A 27317-nucleotide genomic window follows, 5' to 3' on the forward strand; every position below is an offset into this window, starting at 1 on the left:
TACCTCCCTCTAGCAAGCACAGAGAGCACCCAATTCCTGGGTGATCGTACATCCCACTCAGGGTTTACTCCTGCTCTCCTGACCTAATTATCAACAGTGCTCCCTTTCACTCTCAAAAGTGCCCAGTTTGAATGGCAAATATGGTCACCTAGTGTACTCCAGTCTGCCAGGTCAACACTGCCATCTTTGACCTGTTTAACATTTCTTCTTCAATAAGCCTCAGAAAATTCAGACAACCACCACATCACAGACAGCCACCCTAGAAAGTACTCAAACAGGTTGTGAGAGATGATGAGAAAAATGTGTAGATACAGAAAGCAGTGGGCAAGTGGCCCTTTAGCCAGCAGATTGCATTCTAGAGCCTGTCCCTCAACTGGAAAACATGGTGGCAGCTGTTGGGTGGATATCTTAGACTGGGTTGAATTTTCCAAGAATTTTTGCATACCTCGTATGGATTTGGGGAATGTGCCGTATAAATTAATAGGAAGGGAATTTAACTATAAGTATTTTTGCTGTCTATGAATAAAGTAAGAAATTTTGATAAGTTAAGGAAAATGTAAGCTTTCTTAAAGGGCCTGCTTAAGCCTAAAGTGGAGGTGGAGTTTCATGAGAACAAGTCTTGCATTTGCCTTTCAGTCCCTCTTTGCTGAAGTTGTAGTATAGCAGGCAATGACCCATCTGTGTTTTAGGCTGCTCTGCTTCAACTGACAACCCTGGCTGAAGGTCCACAGGGTTAAAATGGATTCAATACACCAAAGTAGCTGGAGCACTGCTGGAACAAAATTCAAGGCCTTGTTCCCATAGGACATCACACCCACAAGTTGACCCTTGTGCAAAGCCACAGAGCCTGCTTGTGTCTTCAAGGAGTGGGGGGGAGTGCTTCTAGGGGCCATGAGCATTGCCCACCTGAGACCTAGATGTTAAGGATGCAGTCAGCTAGCTCTGACCCACGCCCTGTCTTGTGTCTCTCTTGCCGTGCAGGTGACATCAGTTGCAAGGGGATGACCGAGCGCATTCACAGCATCAACCTTCACAACTTCAGCAATTCCGTGCTCGAGACCCTCAACGAGCAGCGCAACCGTGGCCACTTCTGTGACGTGACGGTGCGCATCCACGGGAGCATGCTGCGCGCACACCGCTGCGTGCTGGCAGCCGGCAGCCCCTTCTTCCAGGACAAGCTGCTGCTGGGCTACAGCGACATTGAGATCCCGTCCGTGGTGTCGGTGCAGTCGGTGCAAAAGCTCATTGACTTCATGTACAGTGGCGTGCTGCGCGTCTCGCAGTCGGAAGCCCTGCAGATCCTGACGGCCGCCAGCATCCTGCAGATCAAAACGGTCATCGATGAGTGCACGCGCATCGTGTCACAGAACGTGGGCGATGTGTTCCCGGGGATTCAGGACTCGGGCCAGGACACGCCACGGGGCACTCCCGAGTCGGGCACCTCGGGCCAGAGCAGCGACACTGAGTCGGGCTACCTGCAGAGCCACCCGCAGCACAGCGTGGACAGGATCTACTCGGCGCTCTATGCCTGCTCCATGCAGAATGGCAGCGGCGAGCGCTCCTTCTACAGCGGTGCGGTGGTCAGCCACCACGAGACGGCGCTCGGCCTGCCCCGCGACCACCATATGGAAGACCCCAGCTGGATCACGCGCATCCACGAGCGCTCGCAGCAGATGGAGCGCTACCTGTCCACCACCCCCGAGACCACGCACTGCCGCAAACAGCCCCGGCCAGTGCGCATCCAGACCCTGGTGGGCAACATCCACATCAAGCAGGAGATGGAGGACGACTACGACTACTACGGGCAGCAAAGGGTGCAGATCCTGGAGCGCAACGAGTCCGAGGAGTGTACGGAAGACACCGACCAGGCCGAGGGCACCGAGAGTGAACCCAAGGGCGAAAGCTTCGACTCGGGCGTCAGCTCCTCCATAGGCACCGAACCCGACTCCGTGGAGCAGCAGTTCGGGCCTGGGACGGCGCGGGACGGCCAGGCCGAATCCGCCCAACCTGAGCAGGCTGCGGAAGCCCCGGCTGAGGGCGCCCCGCAGCCGCACCAGCTAGAGACCGGTGCCTCCTCCCCGGAAAGAAGCAACGAGGTGGAGCTGGACAGCACGGTGATCGCCGTAAGCAACAGCTCCGACAAGAGCGCCCTGCAGCAGCCTGCGGTCAGCACGTCCATCGGGCAGCCACTGCCAAGTACCCAGCTCTACTTACGCCAGACGGAAACCCTCACCAGCAACTTGAGGATGCCTCTGACCTTAACCAGCAACACACAGGTCATTGGCACAGCCGGCAACACCTACCTGCCGGCCCTCTTCACCACCCAGCCCGCGGGCAGCGGCCCCAAGCCTTTCCTCTTCAGCCTGCCACAGCCCTTGGCAGGCCAGCAGACCCAGTTTGTGACAGTGTCCCAGCCTGGCCTGTCAACCTTTACTGCACAGCTGCCAGCGCCACAGCCCCTGGCCCCATCCGCCGGCCACAGCACAGCCAGTGGGCAGGGCGAAAAAAAGCCTTATGAGTGCACTCTCTGCAACAAGACTTTCACCGCCAAACAGAACTACGTCAAGCACATGTTCGTACACACAGGTGAGCGCAGGCCCCCCCCCTGGAGAGCTGGCAGCAGGGGGCGGGGCTGAGGGGGCTGGGGAAGGGGGGTGGGCAGGGCAGCAGGTGCAAGGGAAGGTACGGAGTCATCTTTCAGATTTTAAGGAAGACCCCACTGTAAACCATCTTCTAGAAGCCCCGACTATGCCCACATCACAGGAACCAAACGCCCTGTCACAGAAAGACAGAGTCACAGAAACCCTTTGTGGAAAAGGGCCAAATGAGAAAACCTCATACAGAATCTGCAGGCACAACATTCCTTAACTTCACTGAACTTTGAAATATGTTTTGACCCTAGATGGTTAGAACTGGAAAAGTCCTTGGAGATCATATACTCCAGTCACCTTGTGTTACAGACCAAAGTCATGTAGGCAGAGCAGGGATGAGGGTTTTAGTCTGTAGTAAGTTTTATGTGAACCATCAGCTTGAGGAGGCCACAACAAGGCTGATGCAAGCGGAGGCTGCATTTATGGTCCCTGAAATGAGGAGGAGTGACAGACTTGCTCTGTTTTCTAGTGCTTGTCCTCTATTTTCCACATCTAGATACCACAGTCAGTTCTGTGTACTCCCTTTTGAAAGGACAGTAGACTCACCGGGGCACACTCAGAGGAGTATGAGTAAGATGGAAAGGGACATGAAGCCATGGCATATGAGTCATTGCTGAGGTGCCAGAGGTGTTCAATAGTGCCTAGGTTTGAATTGAAAGTGCCTACTGAGCTTTGTCCTCTTGGCAAAGTTGCTTAACCTTTCTATACGTTAGTTTCCTTGTCTATATAATGGGGATAATAGCGATATTTCTTTCTTGCAGTGCTGTTTTGAGGATTAAATGAATTAATATGTATGAAGTTCTTAAAGCAATTTCTAGCACATAATAAGCACTGTATAAATGGTAGCTATTGTTCACACTGTTAGTATTATTTAAATGGTTTGGAGGGAAGATCCCTTAAGCTTGTTCTGTTTGGGTCCAAAATGTAGAAATGGACCAATGAATGGAAGCTATAGAGAGATTCGGTTAAATAAAAGAGGAAGTTTGTTAACAGGCAGAGTTGCTCTAAGACAGGCAGACAACCTCCAAAGGGAGTGAGTTCCTGTAATTAGAGGTGTTCAAGGAGAGAATGGAAGATCATTTCATAGCGTTGTTATAGAGGCGATTCAATCGTCCATCAGGCGAGTAGTTGGGCAAGATGGTCTTTCATCCCTGGAGTCCATGATTCTAGAGCTAAGATCTCCTGACCTCCCAGCCAGTGCCCTATCCTAGTTCCGTAATGGGACAGGCATAGAAGCGAGAACTCCATGGATGCTCCTCCATATAAGGGACTACATATGTGATATGATTTCACATGGATTCTCTTGCACCTGAAAATACCTACCCCAATGTTGATCACCATATTTGGAATTCCTATTATGAGAGTCACTCATCTCTCTAGGTAAACCTCTAGTTCCAGAATGTCCCTGTTAAATGACAAATAAATTGTCAGGGGGAAGTTACATACATGAATTACAGTACATGAAAACAAGTTGGTTCCTCAAAGCAACATTGTTTCTCAGGTCAGCTAGCAGGAATAGCTAGGGGATAGGACATAAAGCAGATCAATTTAAATTGGGGAATAGAAGGGAAGGACAGCAACAGACACATCAACATGGAAGTGAGCAACAGAAATAGAACATTACTTAAGAACATTACTTAAGTCAGGACAATATGTAAATCCATGTATGTGCCTTTATGTGAATCAGTTGTTCTTAAAGATGAGTTTTCATACCTCCAGGAAACATAGTGACTCACTACTGAATTCAGGAAGAAAATCAGGTAGTAGTAGTAAGTCACTATGTTTACTTAGGGTAAATGTGAATATCTAATAACCTGAGATCAATCGAGGACATTTTCCATGTGGGATGGTATCGTCATTATTTAGTAAATTAATCAAATAGTAACATTTTTATTTATGTGGCAATTTATGGTTTACAGAGTGCTCTCCCATAGTTTATGTCCTTCCCTTCTCTGAGCAGCTATCTTATAAATCCATCAAATTAAGGATTAAGGGGAAAAAAAGAGATCATTTGTGGAAGTGTATTCTTAGCCAAAGTTGACTTTGTTGGTCTTGGATCCATGAACATTTCTACTCTCCCCTTCTTTGCACCTCTTCCAGTAGACCTAGCAGATATAAAGTTTACACACTCTGTTAGATCACATATTGAAATAAGGCTTTAAATCTGGAACATAAAATTTTTAGCGTACTACCGAAAAATATCTTTTGGGTGTATAAACACATTTATTCCGTGGATTCACCAAAGGATTCTGTGGTTAACCCAAATAACTAGATTTGCCCATAAGAAAACCAGCAATGGGTTTGCAAATTTAGACATCACAGATACAAAAGCTACAAGTAAAGTCATTTTATAAATCTGAGTTATGCTCAGAGGGTAGCCTTCAGATCTCTAGTAAACTATGAAGTTCCTCAGTAAATTTTGAAGGTCTTTGTGTTGGTGTGTATAACCTGGCCACATCCAGGAACAATAAATGTACATATATGACTCAAACACCTCATTTAAAAGAATCAACACTCTTCCCTTTCACCCCTGAATCATTTGGCAGTGGCAGTTTGGAACGGTCATCTCTCTATCAAGACTTTTGTCTGAGTGAAGTAGTCTATAACCTAACAAAGTTTAGGAACAGTTAGTCTAGGTTTTCAAAAGGCAAGACAGCCTGAACATATGGAAGTAATTCAGGACCTGGATTCACTTTGGCCGACATTTCAAAACAAAGTTTTCTCCAGTTTCTTGGGAAAACATCAAAAAAGTGGGGCCTCCCGACTTTACAGGAGCCCAGTGGAAATGATAATAATCCACAGCAGAAAGTCCAAATGTTAGTCTAAAATAAGATTCTAGAAAGTAGATACTTTCTAGAATACTTGGAAGAGTAGAGATGGATTCTGTATTCTTACCTACGGTCTAACATAAAAGAATCTTACCAAGAAAGAGTAGCTTGACAGAGCTAAAAGGAAAGAAACAGGTTCTCGGCATCACAGCCACTATGCATGATAACTGGCTTTGCAGGTTAGCAACTGCAAGTTTTAATGTAAATGATACTTGCTTTCAACAACTGCAGAGAAACGATTCTGAGATCTGAATTCTAACTCTATGTTAATGATCCACATATTCATTGAAAGGACGTGATTGTAACAAATGAATAGTCCGTCGTATTCACCTTGGAGCTAAGCTCTACCTTAGAGAACCAAGGAAGCTCTGGTTGTAGAGAATATTCCATAATGATTATAACACTGAAACTTAGAGTAGGGACATAAGTGAAAGACAACTGTGATGGAATTAGATTATCTGGGTTTGGTTTTGGTTCCTCTAACTGTAACCTTATGCAAGTCATTTAATTTCGTTACCTTCAGTTTCTTTGAGTTTAAAGTGGAAATAATAATTTCCCACCTTTTGAGTAGGTGTAAAGGTATTACGCATGTGAGAGCTTTTCATAAAAGGTAAAGTACTACTTAATGTTTTTTAAAAAAAAAAAATCGTCATCATTACTTTACCCCCTCCTCTCCCAGAGGCATTGAGTTTTTTTGCTCTATCTCCAATCTCTGAGTAATAAACTCTTGACATGTTTCCTTCTTCACTGGAATTCAAATGCTGAAGCAATGTGATACCCCTTGGGTTTCCCTTGAACTTCCTCCATAACATGAACTTTTTTTTTCATCCCTTAAGGATTTTTTTCAAGAAAATCTCTCACCAAACCACTCTATCTACTGCCAAACAAACCATGGTAGGACTTCATCTCTTCTAGGAGTTTCTCAAGTTCGCTTTACTGCAGCTTCATAAAAGTTGTGAGGAAGAAAAACAAGAGTTAAGTACACATTTGAAAACAAGAGAATTGGAAAAAAAGCAAAGATAACACAAACCATCCTGTCATGGAACAAAGCAGGACTCCTCTATGCCCTCTCCTAAGAGAAAAAGCAAAAGTCAAAGGAATGAGAGGGAAGGAAAAGACAGAGAACATAGGAGGATAAGCCTGGGTATGAACGTGGATGTGGAAGCCAAGCAATAGGGAAAATTCAAAGATAACGTGGGAGCAGTACTTCTCAAAGTGTGATCCCCATAGCAGCAACATGCAAATTCTCGAACCTATCCCAGACCTGAATCAGAAACTCTGGTGAGGGAACCCAGCAATCTGTGTTTTAACAAGCCCTGATTCACACTAAGTTGGGAATCGCTTCCCTAGATGGCCTGGGTGATTAAGAGGAGGATGGCTTCAGGTTGCTTTTGTTACATAACATTGTTCCCCAAAATTCCACTCACAAGAACCTGTGTTTGGAAAAAGTAAAACATAGTTATGGACAACAGCTTGATTTTATAGTGATAAATTATGTTATGGAAGCAAATATCTTGCATATGGAAGGTTCCATGGCAAATGTACCCATTCTGGCACTTAACATTGACTTATAACAATGACTTATCATTATGTAGGTGCCTTTATGCCTTCCCATTAGAATGTAAACTTTGTGAAAACAGAAACAATTTTATATATAATTACATATATATGATATATAAAGAAATATATATCTTATACTTCAATATACCCAGCATAATACCTTACACATAGTAAACATTCAAGACATATTTAATCAATGAATGAGTTGAATCCTTCTCTAATGATATCTAATCACTTCCAAACAGAAAAGTGGCCTATTTCCGGACTTGTTTATTTATTGTATGATGTAGTTCCATAGAAATAATGCAAAAAGACTTTGCACATTTATATATTAAGTACTTTCTCCAAGGATCTGAGCACATTTCAGATACCACATTCTGTCTCTTCATACTTTGCCCTATATAACAAAGTTGCACACATAATAACAAGACTGACTAAGATGGCGTTCAGGGTATTTATTTATCACCAGGTACAGGGTTGCCTGATTTAGCAAACAAAAATACAGGATGCACAGTTAAATTTGAATTTTTGGATAAACAACAAATAATTTTTAGTCTAAGTATGTCTCATTCAATATATGTGGTGTAGTTATAGTAAAAAAGTATTCATTGGTTATCTGAAATTTAGATTTAACCTGGTGCCATGTATTTTATCTGGCACTGCTCTTCAGACAGAACTTTCTTTTAAGACCCAATCTTAGGACTTTTGCTTTAAAATCCATAGATGAATACAGGCATATGTAGTTGCTTAACAAATATTTGTTGAGTGAGTGAATGAATGTTCACTCAATTTCCAGGAGAAAATATGTGAGCATGCTTTCCAGAAGAATTTAATTCAGGGGACTTATATATAAATGCATTATTTTCTCAGCAAGACTTAAATTTCTTTTTCTTTTCTTCTTTTTCTATACACAAAGACTGTATTATATCTGTGTTCCCACTTGTGTTTTCTTCACCAACAAATGGTAGACATTTGGGTCTTTTCTGAATCATAGTATCAACAGCCCACCCGATAGTCACTAATGCCCATTAGTGTCCTCTGTACGATTAATAATTTTCTTTGTTACTTTAAGAAGCTCAGCTATTTTGGCCATGAATTTTATATAAATAGATATAGTGATGATAGTAACATAACAATGTCATCCATATAGTAATAATAGTGAGATCAAGATCGTGATGTGATCATCCTCATATAGAGCTTGGGCTGTTAATTGTATCAAGCCAGTGAAGTAATGAACAAGTATAAGGTTTGAAGTGAGAAAGCCTTGATTTTACCACTTTCTGACGGAGTGACTTTCGGTAAATTCTGTAGTCAATCTGAGCCTCAGTTTTTTGTCACATAGGTACAGATTTTAATAGTACTTAGTTTACATGGTTGCTCTGAGAATCAAATAACATAATTTATGTGAAAGCACTTACCTGTAATACTTTAAAATTACCCAAGCCATTTAGGAACTTACATGTTATGTTTTATAGCAGCATCATACATTTTGCAGCATAATCTGGAGAGCAGGAAATTGTTAACTGGAGAAGGAGGGGATATGTGGCTCAGCTGGTGTCATACTCTCAGCTCTTACTGACTTGTAGAGGGACCTGCAGGATGTTATTCTACCACTCTAACGCAGAGACCATCTTCTGGGGCTGTTAACATCTACCCCCTCAAAAAGTTGTAAGAAAAGTCAAGTAATGTAGGTGAAGGTCCCTGAGATCTTTAAAATTCTGCTTGACACCAAAACTTTTTAGTTGTTGCTAAAGCCACAGAGGTTTTGTGAATGCAGTGTGTCCCCAGTAGGCAGTACCCCCTAGACAGCCTCACAGTCCAAGATGGCACCAGGACTGCATCCCTGGAACTGGAGAGAAAGGCTGGCAGGCGGTCGTGAAGGCCCAGCTCCAACTCAACTTCTCTAGGTGGAGAGTAGACTCTTTAGCCAGTGAAGGCTCTGTATGACCCGAGCTGAGCACCTTCCATTCTTGTCACTGAACCTTTCCCATTTTCTGTTCCAGTCTTGATTTTCCCCTTTCAGAGGACTTGCAATTTCCAGGACCCCTTCTGCTTTCCTTGCCAGTAGCCACCTTCCCCTACCCCTGCTCGCCCCTTCCTTCCCTGCTGTCTGCCCTCTCACCAAGCACCCAGGCTTGGTTTTCTGACCCCCTCCCACACTGTACTCACCTGAAGGAAGGTGTATGCTAGAGCAGATGATGGAGAGGCCGAGAGAATGCGAGAGACAGGTGGGAACCGTGTTTCAAACAAGTGTCCTGGTAACAGCATTCACTGTCCTCTCTGCAGCCCAGGAGAAGCCTGGTTAGAATGAAAAAGATTCAGCAGAATAAATGGGTTCTTGCTGAGCCCCCAATACAGAGGTCACTATTCAGAATTAGGGTGGCTCAGCCCCAAACTTTGGGCAGACCCTCTGCATCTACTAACCTAACAGTATCTTTCTTCCTCTTTCTTTTTTTTTCTCACTGTCAGTCATGGTAGAGTGTCAGTGCTGGTCCACAAGAAGGAGCTGAAAAGTGATGCTTTAGAGAGCAGGCATCCAAAAATGGAGATAAACATATGCATTCACTACTCCCCAACCCATGGGATTGTAAAGGACACTGCCGCCTCTTCTGTTCCTCCACTTGCTCTCTGGTTTTTCAGCCTCCAGAGTTCAGTTGCTGCCTGCTAAGAAATCCTCTGTGTATGCTATTTGCTGACATTTTATTCATGGTGCCACTTCTTTCCGTTAGCATTTGTAGCTGAGACTAGACTAGACCCTTAACTCTGAATTGCATAGCTACAGTATAATCACTTGCTTTATTGATTACCTGAAACAATTTTTTCAGAATCTTGTGTTGGCCTCCCCATGCCATGGAAGTCATTTTTCAGTTGATTTCATTTATCACCACTTCCTTTGTGCTGAAGGGACCAGTTGAATTTTTCTTGAAATGATCACATACTCTGTGCAAAGTGCTTTATCGCTTTAATTTTCAAAATACCTTCACAAGACAGGTGCTTAACTGTATTATTCTCAAGTTACAGATAAGGAAACTGAGGCTTAAAGAGGTGAAGTAACATGCCCAGGTCATTCAGCCAAGGAAATGGAGTTCATATCTGACTCCTGCATCTGTATGGCCCCAAAATGGATCATTTTAAAGTACAGGGGCTTATATGAGCTTCCCCGTCCTGTGTCTGATTCTACTGTCTGCTTAGTACTTTGTGTCCCTTTCTAACGAATCAGACTTACCATTCCTGGCCATAGGCTCAGACCTGGAAAGCGATCCACTACCACTCATCTTAACTTCACTTCTCCACACTGAGAGCAATAATCAACAGACCACATCCATTTCATGTATAATGTTGAAAGCCCTTTGGGGATCACTATAAGTAATATGCAGGAAAATAATGGTAAAGAATCACTCATTTCTAGTGAGCGATATAGTTTCAAATCCATACATAGAGAAATGACTTGTTTATACCTGGCTAATCTGAAAATGCACCCTGTTTAGTAAGACAGTTCCTGGAATGCCTATGCTCCACCAACACAGCACCTGAATAATTTTAGAGCACTTTCCTTTATGGAGCTCCCAAGTGCTTTGCAAACATTTTTACTCATTAACTATCACACCATTTTTCTGTGGCAGGATACTTTGTCCTATTTAAAATGTGGGACTGCCGATGCATTGAGTGATTTAAGCAAGTTGCCCTCAGGTCATGTGTTGACAAGACCTGGACCAGGGTCCTCTGGGGCATGGTCCATGGTGGGCAGAAGGCCACTAAATCTGCAAAGGGACATGGCAAGTGCTTGGTCCAACTCCTCACTTAGAGAAGGGGAAACAAACCCAAAGAGATGAAAACACTTAGAAAACCCAGGGTCACACGGACAATTAATGGCTGAACCAATACTAGGTGCGTACAAACAACATATCAAGACATATATATGCTATGGAGGGAAAGAGGACAACTGGGAAGTATCAACTTATAGTCCGATTAGAAGGGTGTGAAAGTAAAAAGCCATCCTCACTGACTTTGCCTAGAGGAAAAATACACTATAAGAAGGTGAAAGTTTCAAACAGCAGGAGAATTTTTAACACAGACAAAGTTTCAACTTCCTAGCAGCCAAAATACCATCTAGAATTAAGAAGGCACACTTCCCATTAAAGGTGACAGGTGGACATATTTTAAAAGATAGTCGGCCGGCCTAGCATAGCCTCTAGAAAGTGTACTGAAAGCACAAGGATGGTAAAGACCAGCTTGAGTTCCAAGCATGTTTACAGCTGACAGAAGTGTTCCAACTAAAAATAACATGCATGACTCTCTCTCTTAGGGAATCTCTCATTTCAAAAAAATGTACCTACATAAACACCATGCAGAGACTGAACTCTTCATTTAGGAATGAGGCTTCCCTAAATTTCCCCATTTTAGCCTAAAAGTGAAACTCTTCTCTTCTAACTCTGCAATCCTATGGCTCGTGCTTTTTCATCAGTGAGGATGAAGGGAAAGGAGACTGGAAGACAGCAGAGGGGAGAGGGAGCTAGGCCAACCGTTTGTGAATAACTAAAGGAAAAAGTTCAAAGATCAAGGAAATTGGTTTAGAAATTTGTCGAGTCATTCCTGAACCAAATAGCCATTTCTTAGGATTGTGTGGTTCAAAATATATCTTTTTATGTTTACAAATGCAACGAAAAAGCTTTCTGTTGAGATAAAGTTTCATAAAGCAGATCACGAGCCGTGAGCCCGTCACGCAGTAAGCACAGAATACGTGGTGGTTGTTTTCATTGCCATTATCCCCATGACACATCAAACCTCTTCTGTTTCATGATGGAAAAAATGGAAACACAGACAAGGCACATATTTTAAATAGATGTTAACTCAAATTCAAGAACTAGATTTCCTACCCTGATGCCTCGTCCAGAGGTTGAAATATTACCGCAGAGAGTTTCAGAGGCTTTGGGCTTTGGGCTGAGTTATGGAAGAGTACATGGACAGCCTTTCCTCTCTGAGGTGGGTGCCTGCATTGGGCAACCAGCGGTGAGCTGGGAAAGATGGAAACACCGTAATGTAATTCATCTCACCCGCCAAGAGCAGAGCCAAGAACAAACAGCACCAACAAAAACAAGTCTCTCTTCATCCAAAGAGACGTTACAGGCCCATGGATGTTGCTTATAGAAGAATATTTCATGTGGTCATTCGGTGACAATATTCTTATTTACGTTACAGTTTTTAGCAAGCTTGATCATTTGGTCTCTAAGCCAACAGCAAACCAAAGCAGTAAACTGAGGAGAAAGAAGGGTTTCAGCCAACACACTGAGAGCAAAGAAAGAGAAAACTATTTTAAAAATTGACCCCAGAGTTCAAAAAAGGCGTATGGAAGCATTTAATGGGGGGAGGGGGTGTTGGTGGGTAGTCTTGTAATAAGAACACCAGGCAAGCATTCCCACACCACTCTTGGTGGTCTGCAAAGTGATTTCATATGTATTTTATGTCAACACCAGCACAGTGAGGTAAGCAGAACTGTATACCTCAGAGGCATTTGCAGATTTGTCAGAGTGGCAGGCCATCCGTTGGTGCCTGGATTTGAACAGGACCATTTGACTCTGAGATCATTGTGTTGTCTACCACCTACTCAACCTCCACACCAGACAAGACCAATCTACAGCTCAGGGCAGTCCAGACAGAATAGCCAATTAACTCTCTCAAGTTACATTTTAGGAAGATTGCTGTCTAAAATAGATAAAAATCAAAGGCATAGCTCTTCAGAATGACTTATTCCTATGATGGGCAATATTTTCCAGACCTATAATCAAAGCATGAGGACATTTACTAGACAAAATACCAGGAATGGAGACTGTCCCCAAAGAGCCACGCTGTGTGACCACCAACCTTAGTTCCCAAAGATTCTAGAGACCCCATGTCTCCAAAGAACTTTTCTCTCTTTTATTTCTTATATTTGTTTGATAATGCAAACGGCAAACACACAGTTAAATCCCCGAATGATGGCACTGAAAATGACCCCTATAAAGTAGCACTCCCTTCTCTCCACAGAATGACCTTGGAAGACTTTTACTGGAGAATGTCGAGTAGCTTTCCAAGAGAGACATTTTCTGGCATGGGGACATGGAAAACTCTAGACTGTCCTGGCAGCACCTTAAAGCAAGTTTTCTCAGAACATGAGAGGCCAGGAAGGACTGGATCTTTCCAATCAGGGGTGATCCGTGAACCAATCAGATTTTTTTTTAATGTTTTTGTTTTTGTTTTCTGTTGTCTTGTTTTTCTGTCTCTCATTCTCCCTCCCTCGCTGTGTCTCGCTCTGTCCCGCTTGCTGTCTCTTCCCACGTGAACAGGTGAGAAGCCCCACCAATGCAGCATCTGTTGGCGCTCCTTCTCCTTAAAGGATTACCTTATCAAGCACATGGTGACACACACGGGAGTGAGGGCATACCAGTGTAGTATCTGCAACAAGCGCTTCACCCAGAAGAGTTCCCTCAATGTGCACATGCGCCTCCACCGGGGCGAGAAGTCCTATGAGTGCTACATCTGCAAAAAGAAGTTCTCCCACAAGACCCTCCTGGAGCGACACGTGGCCCTGCACAGTGCCAGCAACGGGACCCCTCCCGCAGGCACACCCCCAGGGGCCCGAGCTGGCCCCCCAGGGGTGGTGGCCTGCACGGAGGGGACCACCTACGTCTGCTCCGTCTGTCCAGCAAAGTTTGACCAAATCGAGCAGTTCAACGACCACATGAGGATGCATGTGTCTGACGGATAAGTAGTATCTTTCTCTCTTTCTTATGAACAAAACAAAACAACAAAAAAGAAACGAACGAAAAAAAGCTATGGCACTAGAATTTAAGAAATGTTTTGGTTTCGTTTTTACTTTCTGTTTTTGTTTTTGTTTCGTTTCATTTTGTACTACATGAAGAACTGTTTTTGCCTGCTGGTACATTACATTTCGGAGGCTCAGGGGAATAATAGTTCTCCCAGTCTCCCTCGGATGGTGGCCTTAAGGCCTGGTAGTGCTTCAGGAGGTCCACTGGTTGGATCTCTAGCTACTGGCCTCTAAATACAACCCTTCTTTACAAAAAAATCTTTAAAAAAAAAAAGTAAAAAAAAAAAATTTCTTTTTTCACTTGTGAAGAGCACTACAAAAATATATAACAAAATCTAAAAGGCCTACTGTCTTTAAGTACACCGCTTGCAGTGTTTCAGTGGACATTTTCACAATTCTGGCCGCTTGGACTTCACAGTAACCAGTTAAAACTGTGGAATATCACTTTCTGGTTGAAAACCCAGAGGAAAGGCCCTGCTGTTTTCCACCCCCAACGTTGTCTGATTTCATGCAAGGGCTGCGGGTGTGGGAAGGGGCGTGGGTTTGGTGGTGTGGGAAAGGCAGGCGGCAGGCTTCTCCCCCAGATTCTGCTCGGTCCACACACCCTGGCCCACCTCCTCCATGCCGCCCCCCCCCCTTTCAGCAGAAGCCAGGAAGACTTGGACAAGCATCAAGCAACAGTGGCTATCGTATTTATTCAGTGTCTTCGCTGAGCCCCAGACTCAGCACAATCAAGAGGGACTTTCATGAAAGGCAGGAATGCAGATAAAACAAAGATATCAGAGGTTTGCACCTACATTTCTAGGTACAAGAGAAGGATTATTTCCAACAATCTTTGCAAAAAACAAAAACAAATAAAAAAAAAGTGTCAGGATATATTCTTGTGGAAGAGAAAAAGAAAGAGAAATGGAGGGGGGGAATAATAAAAAGTTCTTGAGGCTTTTTTAATTCAAAATTTTATAGAGGGGCAAAAGTGACGTTTACCAGATAGAATGCTGATTTTTTTAATATATTTACAACAGTATTTGTGTAAAAAAAAACAAAAAAAGTGAGATTGTTAAAAGTAATTTTTTTTCATTTTGGTTTTGCATACACTGCCACCAATCCCTTCTCTTTTATTTTATTTCACACACATATATATATTTTTTGGTAAGTCAAGACTGTTAAGGTTAGCGATACTGCTTCCAGATAGAAAGAATAAAAGGCAATTAAAGTTATATTTGAAAGAGAGGAAGGATATTTTCTTCATATTTTTTTAAATTTTTCTTAATTTTTATTATTTTAAGTATTGCCTGGGTTGATGAGGGCCTCTGGCCAGCCCATCCCTGCTGTAATTTGAACTGCTGCTTTGTATTTTGATATGTAGTCTTTCGACTTTTAGCAAGCTTATGTTGCTCCACTGAATATTTTTTTCAACTGATTCATCTAGAATTCTGTTCTTTTTCATGGGAGGGACTTTGTCTTTCAGAAACAGATTTCTTGCTTCTCTGAAAGTTCATTGAGATCTTATGATTCTAGAATTTCTATTGACTTTACCTTTTTTTCTTTGATGAAACACTAGTAGTCTAGAGGTCTTGACAAAAGTGTTCTTTCCTTTTGTGGTCAGCCGGGAGGAGCAGTTCACAAAACTCTATTGTCCCTCCTCGCCCTTCACAACTACAGAGAGCGGCGTTATCAGAAGCCTGTTGCAGATCAGAATGCCTCGATGCCGAAATTACTTTCTTCCTTTCAAAGGTCACCTTCTATTTCCACCATGGTTGAGAGGGCTAAATAAGATGATTATTCTTTAGATGATTTATTAACCCTTGCTTGTTGGTAAGGTTTTAAAGAAACTAACAAAAATCTCCCAGATGCCAACATCCACCATTCAAAAGGCCACCAATTCACTGCATCATCTTAGATGCCACTCTCTCTTCCTAGTTGGGATTTCTCTCCTCGGTCCTGATCAAGGTATCAGAATAGAGATTTTTCCATTATAGACAGTGTCCTAAAGGGATTCCAACTCAAATATAGGAATTTTTAAACCTATTGAAAACTCCAAAGGTGATTTCATTGCTGGGCATATTTTGACACACTTAAGGGGAAAGGTAAATCTTTAAACAGAGCAGAAACACTAAACTACCGTTTAAAAAGAAAAAAAGAGGAAAGAAAGTATTTCAGTTTCAAAATTACTTTGCATTTTAATTTAATTTTCCTATCAGCAACTTATTTACAAAAACTGTGCAACAAATGAGGAGAAATCTTCCAAGGGAAGCAACTGTATAATAACTAAATTGGTTTTACTCATACATTTTAGGATTGGTTAACTTGTATCTTTTCCATAAGTTCTTGGTGATGTTTAGTAGGGTTAGTGCGACTGGACTGGCGTCTATGTGAGTTTCATTTGGTCCTGTGGTCCTTCATTCAGTAAATATTTTGCTAGTAGTTTTAATGTAGACTTGGATGATTAACTGACCTTTAAGTATCACCCATCATGATTTCTAAGAGGAGTCCTACTAAAAACTATCTGTCCAAAATTGACCTGTTTTAAAAGCTAGTGGGAAACAGCTTCAGAAACAAGAAATAGTCCATTTTCTCTTGCTTTTTGAAATAACTGTCTTAAGTAAGACTCCAGTATTTCCACTTACTACCAACAGAGGGAGCATTAGTTAATTAACCATGGCCTAGAATTTTGATATTTTGAAAAACAAGTCATTCAACCCATGATGTAAAAAAGAAGAAATTGACGTTAAAAAAATATCTTTTTAATCTAGAGGAAAATGACATGAAATCACTCAGCATATGTTACAAATGGAAGAAGGCCAAAAGCCACTTTAAAATATTTTGAATTATTGGACAGTAGCTCGTTTAAAATAGTGGCCTTACACAAACCTTAGCAAAGTAGACAGATGTTATAGGACCTCCAGAAACTTGATCTTGGGTGGCAGTGTGGGCCACATTTAGCTATCTGCTTGTCAAATCTGAGGGAGACCCATTCGCCTTAGTGCTGATTTGCCATGTAAAAAACTAAGCAATTGGGTTACGATTTACCTTTTGTTATAGAACACGTGGGGGAAAAAATACCAGTTGGGTTTAAACCCTCATATTCATCCTTTCCCTTCAAATGAAGTATCTCTTTTTTGTAAATGTTACAGGACTCCCAAAGAATTCCTGGTGAGGTGATGTAATCATTATAACAATATGGACTATCCAGGTTTGCATAGCAGTAGACTTTTTCTTACTGTGTGTCTGTTCCTCCCAAACATCTCATAGTCCAAAATAGTTGACAGATTGTTCTCTGGAGAAAGGAAGCAGCTAGATTGGAGTGGAAGATCTAAGCTGGGGAGTAGTGAACTTGCTGTGGGACCTTACTCCATGTTCTGGCCTCTGAAAGGGCTGCTTCCAAACTGACCTACGTTTTAGGAAATAAACTAGTCCGTGCCTATTTCAAAAGGATAGAGATGCTTTTAGTTTGTCAATCCTTCCTTTCAAATTAAATAATCACCAACATCTTAGGACAGGGGAAACATTTTGCTTCAAGAATAGAAGATGAGCATAGATTCTTTTATTCTTTTAGTTTCAAATCCAACAATCTTCTTACATTTGGAACTTTATGCTAGGATGCTATGAGTGCTAAAAAAAATAAAAACTTCAGTAGCCAGGAAAAAAAAAATAGATGAAATGGAAGCAAGTGTTCCAGATTTAAGACCTCTTAGGATGAGTACAGGGAACAAGAACTGGTATGGAAAAGTACTCTTTATTTCTTTTTCTTTTTCTTTCTTTTCTTTTTTTTTTTTTTTAGTAATTTATGACTTAAAACTGGATTAGCTGGACAAAGGAAAGGAAAAAGTCAAAGGGGAACGTTTATCTCTAGATAGTTAGATACAGTTTATGAAAAATAAAATTTCCTAGCACTAAAACATCAGTAGCATCTTAGCAGAGTGGGCATATTTTCCCCTATTGATAATAATAAATGCCAAAATTTGTACCCCCCCAAAGCCCCAAATGTGTAAAATAGAGCCCCCAAAAAAGGAAGGAATTGAGACATATGGATCTGATACAAATCTACACATGGGAAAAGATTGAGAAACAAGCCAGGCCAAAAAAGACTCTGAAATGAAAGTCTCTATATCAAAATATTTCTTATTATACAGTTTGAGTTGTAAACTTTAGCTTCTAAGAACAGTTTTATAGACTTTTTCTTCCCCAAAGTCCTAATGCTCTGAAGCTGTTTGTGCCATGAGTAAGTGTGGTGAGTACTTTCCTGCTGTTGTTCAGGCTGAAGCCCATTCCTTCTTCCTAGGCATCTCGGGGGTCACAGTAGCTCCTGGCCTTAGAAGGAAAGACTTGAATTTGCTGTGTTTAAAAGTCACAGGGATTTTATTTTGTATCAGCTCCACATTCTGTAAGGACCAAGAAAACTTCTTCCAACTCATGAACAGTTAGAGTTTGTGCATTGTGATATGAAAAGAGAAAAGGTTTCCTCTGGGTGTGTTAGTTTCATGTTAGTCCTAATGCCTTCACCTACCTGTACCCCATCACACAAGCACACCAACAGTATGTGCCCAGCCCAGGCCCCTAATCAGTGTTTTCCCTCAGCACAGAAGTTGAAAGTGAGGCGTGCTTCGTCTAAAATCCCTCAGAGCCCCGAGAGAACATAATAAGGGTCACGTCGCATCCTCGGTGTGGCTCATCCAGTATGTCCCCAAGACCTGCTGCCCTGAGGAAAGGGGGCAGTGAGGTAGATCTGGCCAGGATTCCCACTAGCTATGCCCATTTTGGAGCCTTCCTCTAGAAGGCTAGAAGGTGTCATTTAATCGGTCGGGGCTGGGAGCAGAATATGTGTGACTGCAGCAAAGGTATCAGATAACCACATCAGGTCTGCATCTGCTACAGCCAGTGCGCTGCCGCAGCAAAAAGAGGCAAAACGAAGGCGCAAGGGAGGAGTAGTCACCACCTGAGATGCCCCTGGGATTTAGGAGGAGGGAGAGTGCCCTTTCTGTTGTGACCTGACTCTTAAAAGAAATCTTCTGAAAGAATAATATAGTCATGAGTTGAAGTCCAGGGTAGTGGGAGCCCTGGAGAAGGGAACAGAAGGATTACGAAACGTATTCAGCACCAATAATGCAAAGCCAGGAAGCATCCAATCGCAACACTAGGAGGTTTGGCAAGAGGCATTTAGAGAAAGCTCTGGGTTTTTCCGTGGGTAGGGTCGATAGACTTTTCAGTGATTTCTGGCTCTGAGAAACCTCTTTACTAACTATAAAAGAACTTTATTTAAATGGCCAATTTTGTCCCCCAGAGAAAGAAATTTTATAAAGAGAAAAATAGGACACTAAAGACAGAACCATGGGACTTGGTGTCGAACACAAGGAAGGGTGCACTAGAATTTCAATCGACTCCCTGATTCCACAGAAGTGCCGGGCAACCCAGTGCCCCAGGGTGTGCGGTGTGCGAGGAGGGTGCCTGAGCTGAGCCGGGCTCCCCGAGGCTGGACGCGCCCTCACGGTGGTCCGGCAGCAGCTGCTTTCGCTTCTGTGTTCTCGTGAAAAAAAGAGGCTGTTCTCTTAGGTGCCCGGGAAAGAGATGACACGGGGCAAACTTTCAAAAGCAATCTCTACCCTGGGGCTCAGGCCACATATGGAGACAGAAAAGGTGCACAGAGGGGCTCTTGCTCCGGAGAGAATATTTTCAGATTCGCAACAGCTGTTTGGTGTAGAGTTGCCATTTCTGATACTGCTTAAACCTCCCCAAGTAGGAAAGCTGTGGTGACTCAGTGTTCCTGTAAACGCAGAGCCTGGAAATTACTAACCCAAAGCATCATTTCTAACACTAGGTGCTAAGATGATTAGCCTGACCAAAACACCCCAGAGAACTTGGTAAGTCTCTGAATATTCTTTCTCCTGGGACACCAAATCCGTAGTGGTCAGTGGTGCGCATTAACAGATCCCAGAAAATGGCATGGAACACTAGGGTTCCTCTGGATTCTTTTTAGGGTGAAGAGGTAGACGATGAGGACTGCACAGCATGCATTCTTTTTCAGAACTATGTATTTCACTGAACGAGGGGTAGAAATGCCCTGGGTTGAAACAAGAAACATCATTTTCCACACCGCTGACCAAAAATGCCTGGTTTCCGGTGGTTCTTCAGGCCCAGCCTGTTGCTCCAAAAACTGAATAATTTCAGACTAAATCTTATCTGAAGCGACCTCAGTTAAGGTATTTTCACAGGAAGCCACTTACAGTAAAGAGTTACTGCCTTAAGTCAGAAAGCCCAGGGAAGAGAACAGAAGATAGATGGGACGGGTGTGAAGACGTGGATACTTCTTGCTTTTTTATGGTTGCATTATTACAAAAATGAGCCCTATTCATGACTGAAGACTATGGAAACAGTGACTTTAGGGGGAGGCACCAAACTTGTCAGGAACTGGCTGCCCTCAGGAAGTGGCTGCTATTTCCTATCCTATTTCAGTGACATGGGTCTGGGCTGGATGTAAAATAGACATCCTATTAGCTAAATAGCGAGTCCCATAAGACACGATCACAGGTGCCTAAAATGCTAGTTTGAATCATTTCCTTAACAGGGAGAACAGTCTCAACAAAAAGCTTTTCCTGTACAGTGTGTATCTCTGAACTTTTTTTTCTCAATTCCTGTGAGCATCTGGGTTATCTGGTGGTTCTTTGTTTAAATGCAAACTCACAACTTTCAAGTCTTCAATGAAGGAGCACGATCTGCAGATCATAGGGAAAATCTAGCCGCAGTTATTGGAGTCCTGGCTTTTGAGATACCTAATTAGGGTGTAAAAAGTCCCTAACTAGCCCTCTTTCAAATTCAGAGGTTTCCTTGCTTCAAAATGCTTCAATGAGGTTCTAACCCAAGGCAGGAAAAAAAAAAAAAAATTAACCCCATAGGAGACATCTGTTTCTACTACTGTTGCAACAGAAGTTTGTTGTTGCCCAGCAGAATCATTGCAATTTATATGTAGATTCTAGTAATGAAAGGGACTTAACCCATCTAGTGTGTCCCAGCTGCTGTCCAAAATGTCTGTAAATGAGTCTACATTATGCATGTACACACGCAGTGTGAGGTGCTCTCAGTACAAAACTGTTCCACATTCGTATTCCCTAATGACAACAAGATAAAGTCTGGAATTTATAGTTAGTCAAAGGTCTCAGATATCTCATGTATCTGCTTCTGCTCTGTTGCCTTAGTTGGGTGCATTAGTGCTGTCCACTATCTGTGATGAGGCTTTAGGGCATTCTGAAGGAGCCCAAGCATCAGTAATTTCTATGTACCCCTTTCATGAGAAACTTGAATATGCTTGTGTGGAGGAGGGTGCACTGAACGAACTACACTTCTATTGGGTTTACTGACGTGTGTGTGGACATGCGTGTTTGCATGTGTACTTGCTGTGCTCTGGGAGTATGTGTGCATCTCAAACAAAGCACACACAGGCATAGGTCCTGGTGCGTAGATACTGTTGCCTCTTCCCGCCATTGTGCTCAGGACTGGTGGCTCCCTTCCCAGGAAGCAGTCACCTGCCCACTCTGTTGCTTTTTGTAGCGTTTCAGAGTTGGGAGACACAAAGGCAGCTTGTTGGATCCACAGCAAACCCACAGTGACAGGCTGCTTTCCTCCAGAAGAAGGTAGAACAGATGTACTCAACTGGCAAGTAGGTAAGAGGGAGCAGCAATGTGGGGTACCCCCTCTACCCAGGTTTCCTGTGCAGGAGCGGGCACCAAGGCCAGGCAGGCAAGGCCCATGCAAACTTTTGCCTGAGCCCTTCCATGGCTTAAAAGCCTCCATTCCTTTCCTCTATGCAACCCAGTGTGTGCACACAAACACCCACCCACTTGTAAGTTTGACTCCCAAACTAAAGCTTCCTAATCCTGCCTGCATCTGCAGGGAATCATCATCAATCACAAACTGTGTCTCCTGAAACCAATGTGGCCTTTGCTGAAGTCTTTCCAGGAGTGGGTTGTTTACCATGTCTAGCAAACCAATAGACTCTCAGAAGAATCGTTTTCGGTAATCTCTAAGACTTGATGGCTCTTGCCCATCTCGAACATTAAAGTAGAATGCACCCTAGTGGACTATTCTGAACAAACGGACCTGGCTCTCATAGCTGACTTTGAAGGGTGGCCTGGAAACAGTCAGATTCAGTTTTCTCACTCCCATGCCCTTCTTTTACTAGATGGTTTCTTATTTTTTATGACACGTGGATTATTTCTGCTCACTTACAGAATTCAGAGGACGTTTTCTTTCCTCTTCTATTTTGGTGACTTTTCCCCTCCCCAGTTAAGTAAGGCTACTTACAGTTGCAATCTTTTTGTTGTTACTATTGTTTTAAATGTATATTGTCTTTCTATATCCAAAAGAAGTCTGTGACTGTAACCATAGATATTTCTTTTTACTGGAAAAAAATGAGTTGTTTTTTTTTTTAGTTAACAGTACTAGTGACTTTGTGGAAGAATATGAGTTACTATTTAGGTATGCTTACTTAAGTACAGTACACTACATTGCAGTATTTCTGAAAGCTAGAACATACACATTATATATAACAACTCTATATTGAAATATATATTACATTATATTCATTTTAACTTTTGAATCTGCCTATGATCATGAGTTGATTGAAATACTATTTCTTTGCATTTATCACCCATCACCAACCTGCTGCAGTTAATCTGGTGCATTTAATAATAATCATTACTGCTCTAGTTTGCTTTTTATATTATCAGCTTCAGTATTGTCTTTACAGGATTTTAGAATTTTTTTTAAGCTCAGACTTAGCAAATGTAGGAAAGTGAAAACTTTTTTTAAGAAAACATTTTTTTTGGTGTGGCCGACACAAAGAGGTCCATAGTCAAAGTGATCTTGTTTAGCTGACCCTCTCAATATCTGAAGAACAAAAGAAGTGCATATGAATGTATCTGTGATTTTCCCCTCTAGGACTGTCACTGTCTGTATTTGCTTTTAAAAATATGACCAAGGGGCCTCTTAACCTCCATATGATCTGACCAACAATTACAGGCTGCATTTCAAAGGGCTGCTCATCTGAGAAGCAGAAGGCAGTTAAAAGCCTAGTTGTCCCAACTGTATTTTCAAATATTGATTTTTAATACTAGTTCTTTACTGACTACTTTCTGTTTTCAGTGTGCTTACAGTTATTTTAACTAGTCTTCAGTGCTTCCCTGGAGGCAGCTTAGCAATATAATGTTCATTTTCCTAGGAGATTCTTTTTAATAAAATCAGAATTTAGGAACTTTTTCATGACAGAGGCTGATAGAACTAGAACTCAGAAAATTATAGTTCATTTTTTTAGTCTGCAGAATCCATAAAGTAGTGGTTCTTGGGTATCTAGCCCTCAATATCTACATTTGTCTGTTAAGGTGGGAACTTGGTGCCTTTCTTCTTTAACCAGGCCATCACGGAAACATCAGAAATCAGGCATCCTGTCTTCCTCACAAGAAATATTTTCAAATAGTATTTTTAGATAAAGAGCTCCTTCAGCTTCCCTCAGCTACTCAACCCAATGCCTGGAAAACACCGCTGATGGATAAACTTTACATTTGTCCTGGGTGCCTGAGACCAGTTCTACATTCAGGACAGGATGAAAACAGCTGTTCGTCATACTCAGCGTGAGAACCCTTCCCACACTGAACCACCGTTAAGGCTTCTCAGTGTGAATAACACCAATTCCTTCCTTTCGTCTTTTCCAGTCGATTTTTGTTTTCAAATCCCACCCCATTCTGCTGTGCCCCTCCAACAAGCCCTCCCCCCTCCCCTTATCCAACTCCCCTCTTTACCCTCTACTTGCGGTACTCATTAAGGAACTACGTGCTCTCATCTGCTTGGAAGGGGCTAGTATTGAGTCTAAAAGCAAAAATATCCATCTGTTTCTCCAAAGTTTTCAACTAAATATATTTCTACTAGACCAACATCATAGTGAATTGAGGGTGAGGTGAGCTGTTCCTTTTCCAGTGATCACTTAATACCCAAATTGTATAAACTTCACTGTTTTCCTCTTTCCTTTTCCTCACCCATTCTCTTTATTTCTTGTTTCTCTCTAAGACTTTAAATTACCTCTTCCTCTCCTCACTGCCTTAAGAGCTCTAATCATCATGACACCTGAGGGCTCATTTCCCTCCCTTCCCCCAACCCCGTTGTGAATGTCCTTCTTTGAGCTTTATGTGGTGAAAGAGCACTGACATGAGTGAGTTCATCAGCATGAGACTCGTAGGCAGAGTGAAGCATGTCTTCACTGTACCTTCAGGTTTTAAAAGTTATCACTATTCTTTTGAGAGTGGGAGGACCTGAGTCACAGTTTTAAATGTCAACCGTACTAGCTGAGGTCACAAATTCTTTTCACCTTCACATTTGGCCAAAGACAAAGGGGAAAATATTTTCTGGTTTTTTTTTTTTTTTTCTCTCTCTTTTTTTAAATACCACAGTGTTCAAATTCCTGATATGAGTAGACCATTTCTGAGGGAGAAAAAAAAAAATCATCAGTGATGACTCTTTCAACTCCTACTAATACTTAGCCAAATGACATACAGGTACTAGACTTAGAGAAATTTAATGAAAGGAGTAACATTTCAGACTAATTTTGATACCTGTTCAAGCCCTAGTGAGCTCTTCTAAAACAGGTAAATCCACTTCTACTCAAAGGCATCACAGGAGATAATTAGGAAGAATCTTTTTCACGTCATGTTTTTGGAAAACAAATAATTGTTGATTGGTTTAGAACTTTAAGCAGTAATTTACTAAGGGATGAAAAGGTCCATAAAGTTTCTAAAGTGTCTATTTTGCAACCACATATTTTTAAACATAAACTTAATATGTGCTTAAATAAAATAATAATAGGGCAGAACAGATACTTGAAGAGCCATTTAATACACTCCCCAGTAACTAAGCATTCACCATGTAATTTGGTCATCATGCTAGATCTCATTTCAGTGAGTTACAACTGTCTGGTTGCCAGAGCATTGTCCAAAAGACTCATGCATTTCTGGGTCTCCCCCTTTACAGGATGCTTATGATGCAATCTGAACAACTCTGCCACACAGTCTTTCCTGACTCCCAGTCCAGCACTCTTACTGTGATACTGCTTTGGCTCTCAGCTCTTGGGTGGACCATTCTGTAGCATATAGAGCACTACCTGATTTGGGGCACACAGGGGTATGCTTTCACTTCTTGCTTTACCCATTGACCATCAGAAGGAACAGTAATGTCAGAAATGTAGCCTTAATTTGATTTGAGGCTTGATGCAGGTTTTACCTTAATCAAACCAGTTTTTAACATCTCACACCATAGACAGCAATGAAATAAAGAAGAGGCTCAAAAACCTCCCTGAGTCCCACATCTAGTAGGAAACCAACACTTCTTAAAGTCAGTGTGTATGTTGCTTAGGACTGTCATCTTCACTTAGCATGTTCTCCCCATCATTCTTATCTCCTTCTCTTTCTTTGTCCATTCTGACTCCCTCTATCTTTTTTTTTTAAAGTCATCTAAAGTATTCCTGTCCTCAGGCATTGACTTCTGAAAGAACAAAAGACTCTCTTTTAAATCCTAAATGCCATCATTTAAAGTATAATGTGGAGGAGGAGTGGATCTGGTTCTAGTAGGTCCCATTTGGTCCAGTTTATCACAAAGATTCCTCCAGGATGCCTTCTTGACCTTGTTCCTTATAGTGCTCCAAGAAGAGCTCTAACCCTGAGACCCCAGATTTCTCACCACAGCCTCTGCATTAGTCTAGATTAATGTTGAAATCCTGTTTAATATTCTGGAGAGTCCAGGATGTGAATTTCTTGTTACTTTCGAGCCTCTGCTTTTCTAAGCTAACACCGGTAGCCCTAACGGTAAGTAATGCAGCAAAATAACGGTCAGAAACATTACAGTATACATTTTGGAGGACAGGAAGGGATTTCTTTCTTTGCCTCCATAAAAAGCTTGCTTCCTCCCCCGGCCCCACCCCCACAGTGCATTTCAGAAGTTCTGCATCTCATTTTACAGATGTATAGTTTTAGGATTTGCAGATAGAGCTTAGGAAATATTCTGAGATTGAGGCTGGTAGCAAACCAGTTTATTTTCTGCACTGGACTTTAGGACAAGTGTGCACGGATACAATTCCTTCAAAGAAAGTGAAACTAACATAGTAAAGCAAAGGGATAATACTTGTACACATTAAAACAGTTGTTTGCTATCTGTAAACCTTGATTTAAGCATAATTATTACTTTTTAGAAAACTGAAGCTGGAGGAATGTGTATTTTAGTGAAGTTTGTTTGTTGATTTGTTTGTTACCCTTTATCTCTTTCTTCTCAAGGCAGTAAAAAATTTTGATTCTTTAATTTGATACTGTCCATGGCCATAGGCATCAGTCAAATCACTGCCCACCCTTACCTTACTCCTTTCCCTCTTATAATGAAAAGCCTTCCATTCTATCATTAAGGAGTCTATTCTCCATGAAAATCTTATCTTCCTTTTCGAGTAGAATGTGAGAGCTTTGAGGAGAAAGAGTCTCTCTGCACTTTGAGGTTAGAATAGTTAAAATAAAAGCTATTCCTTGAAAAAGAAACCCCATTTACCTAAACTTTACAGGTATGAGGCCTAAGGATGGGGATTGACTGCGGATGAAGTTCATGCAATTTCACACTACAAATCCTTTTTGTCTCCTCAAATTTTTGAAATAAGGCTGAGGATAGACTAATGTAATGAAAATCCTTTTTGGATGTTTCTTATTAATATAGGACAGAATCACCAGAAAAGAAAAAGAAAGGATACTACTAAAATGCCAAAATGAGCTGATCTGTGGATTGCTATAATTGTTCAGATTTCTGTTCTCTTCATTTCAAAACTGCATGTGTTCATGAGGTCTTAAATGGTGAAACACCACTCCTCCATTGCCTGTCATCTCCCCAACCTGGCACTGGAGGTGACAGTCACAGAGGGAGATTGGCATTGCCAGTACTTCACCCATCCGTACTCTCACCACCACAAAAGAAAGAAAAACCAAATTAGAAACTTTAAAAAAAGAGGAAATTGTAGTGCTTCATTCGAAAGCATACTGTTTTCAACTCAATTCAATTTACAGATAGCCTGACAACCTTTTTATAACCTGTCTTTTATGCTATAATTTGCATTCTTAGCTGAATCTTCACAATAACTGCAATCTCAATTAAGTGAACAGAGGAAAAGCAAAGAGGGGAAACAGGACAATGTGATGGGACTAAATTTGATACAGTTCTGGATTCCTAAAGCCAGTTCTCAGGGTTAGCAGGGAAAGTCAGCACCACTCGCCCTTTGCCATTTTTGCCCATTCTCACTATTATAGGCCTAAGAATTAGTAAAATAACCTCACTTCTTTGTGATTTAAGACTTCTCTTTTTTTATTTATTTATTTTATGGCTGTGTTGGGTCTTCGTTTCTGTGCGAGGGCTTTCTCTAGTTGTGGCAAGCGGGGGCCACTCTTCATCACGGTGCGCGGGCCTCTC

General features: G+C 41.9%; 1 protein-coding gene across 1 annotated transcript; it reads left to right on the forward strand.

Annotated features, from left to right (window-relative positions):
* Positions 1 to 1001: 1001 nt before the first annotated feature.
* On the forward strand, positions 1002 to 14940 carry ZBTB20 (zinc finger and BTB domain containing 20; the record flags this gene model as incomplete). Its single annotated transcript, XM_079704787.1, has 2 exons — positions 1002 to 2586; positions 13363 to 14940. The coding sequence occupies 2 exons, from the start codon at positions 1002 to 1004 to the stop codon at positions 13782 to 13784; spliced, it is 2007 nt and encodes a 668-aa protein (XP_079560913.1). The 3' UTR covers positions 13785 to 14940.
* Positions 14941 to 27317: the final 12377 nt, after the last annotated feature.

This window comes from Hyperoodon ampullatus (genome assembly GCF_949752795.1).
Source record: "Hyperoodon ampullatus genome assembly, chromosome: 5".
Taxonomy (NCBI): Eukaryota; Metazoa; Chordata; class Mammalia; order Artiodactyla; family Ziphiidae; genus Hyperoodon; species Hyperoodon ampullatus.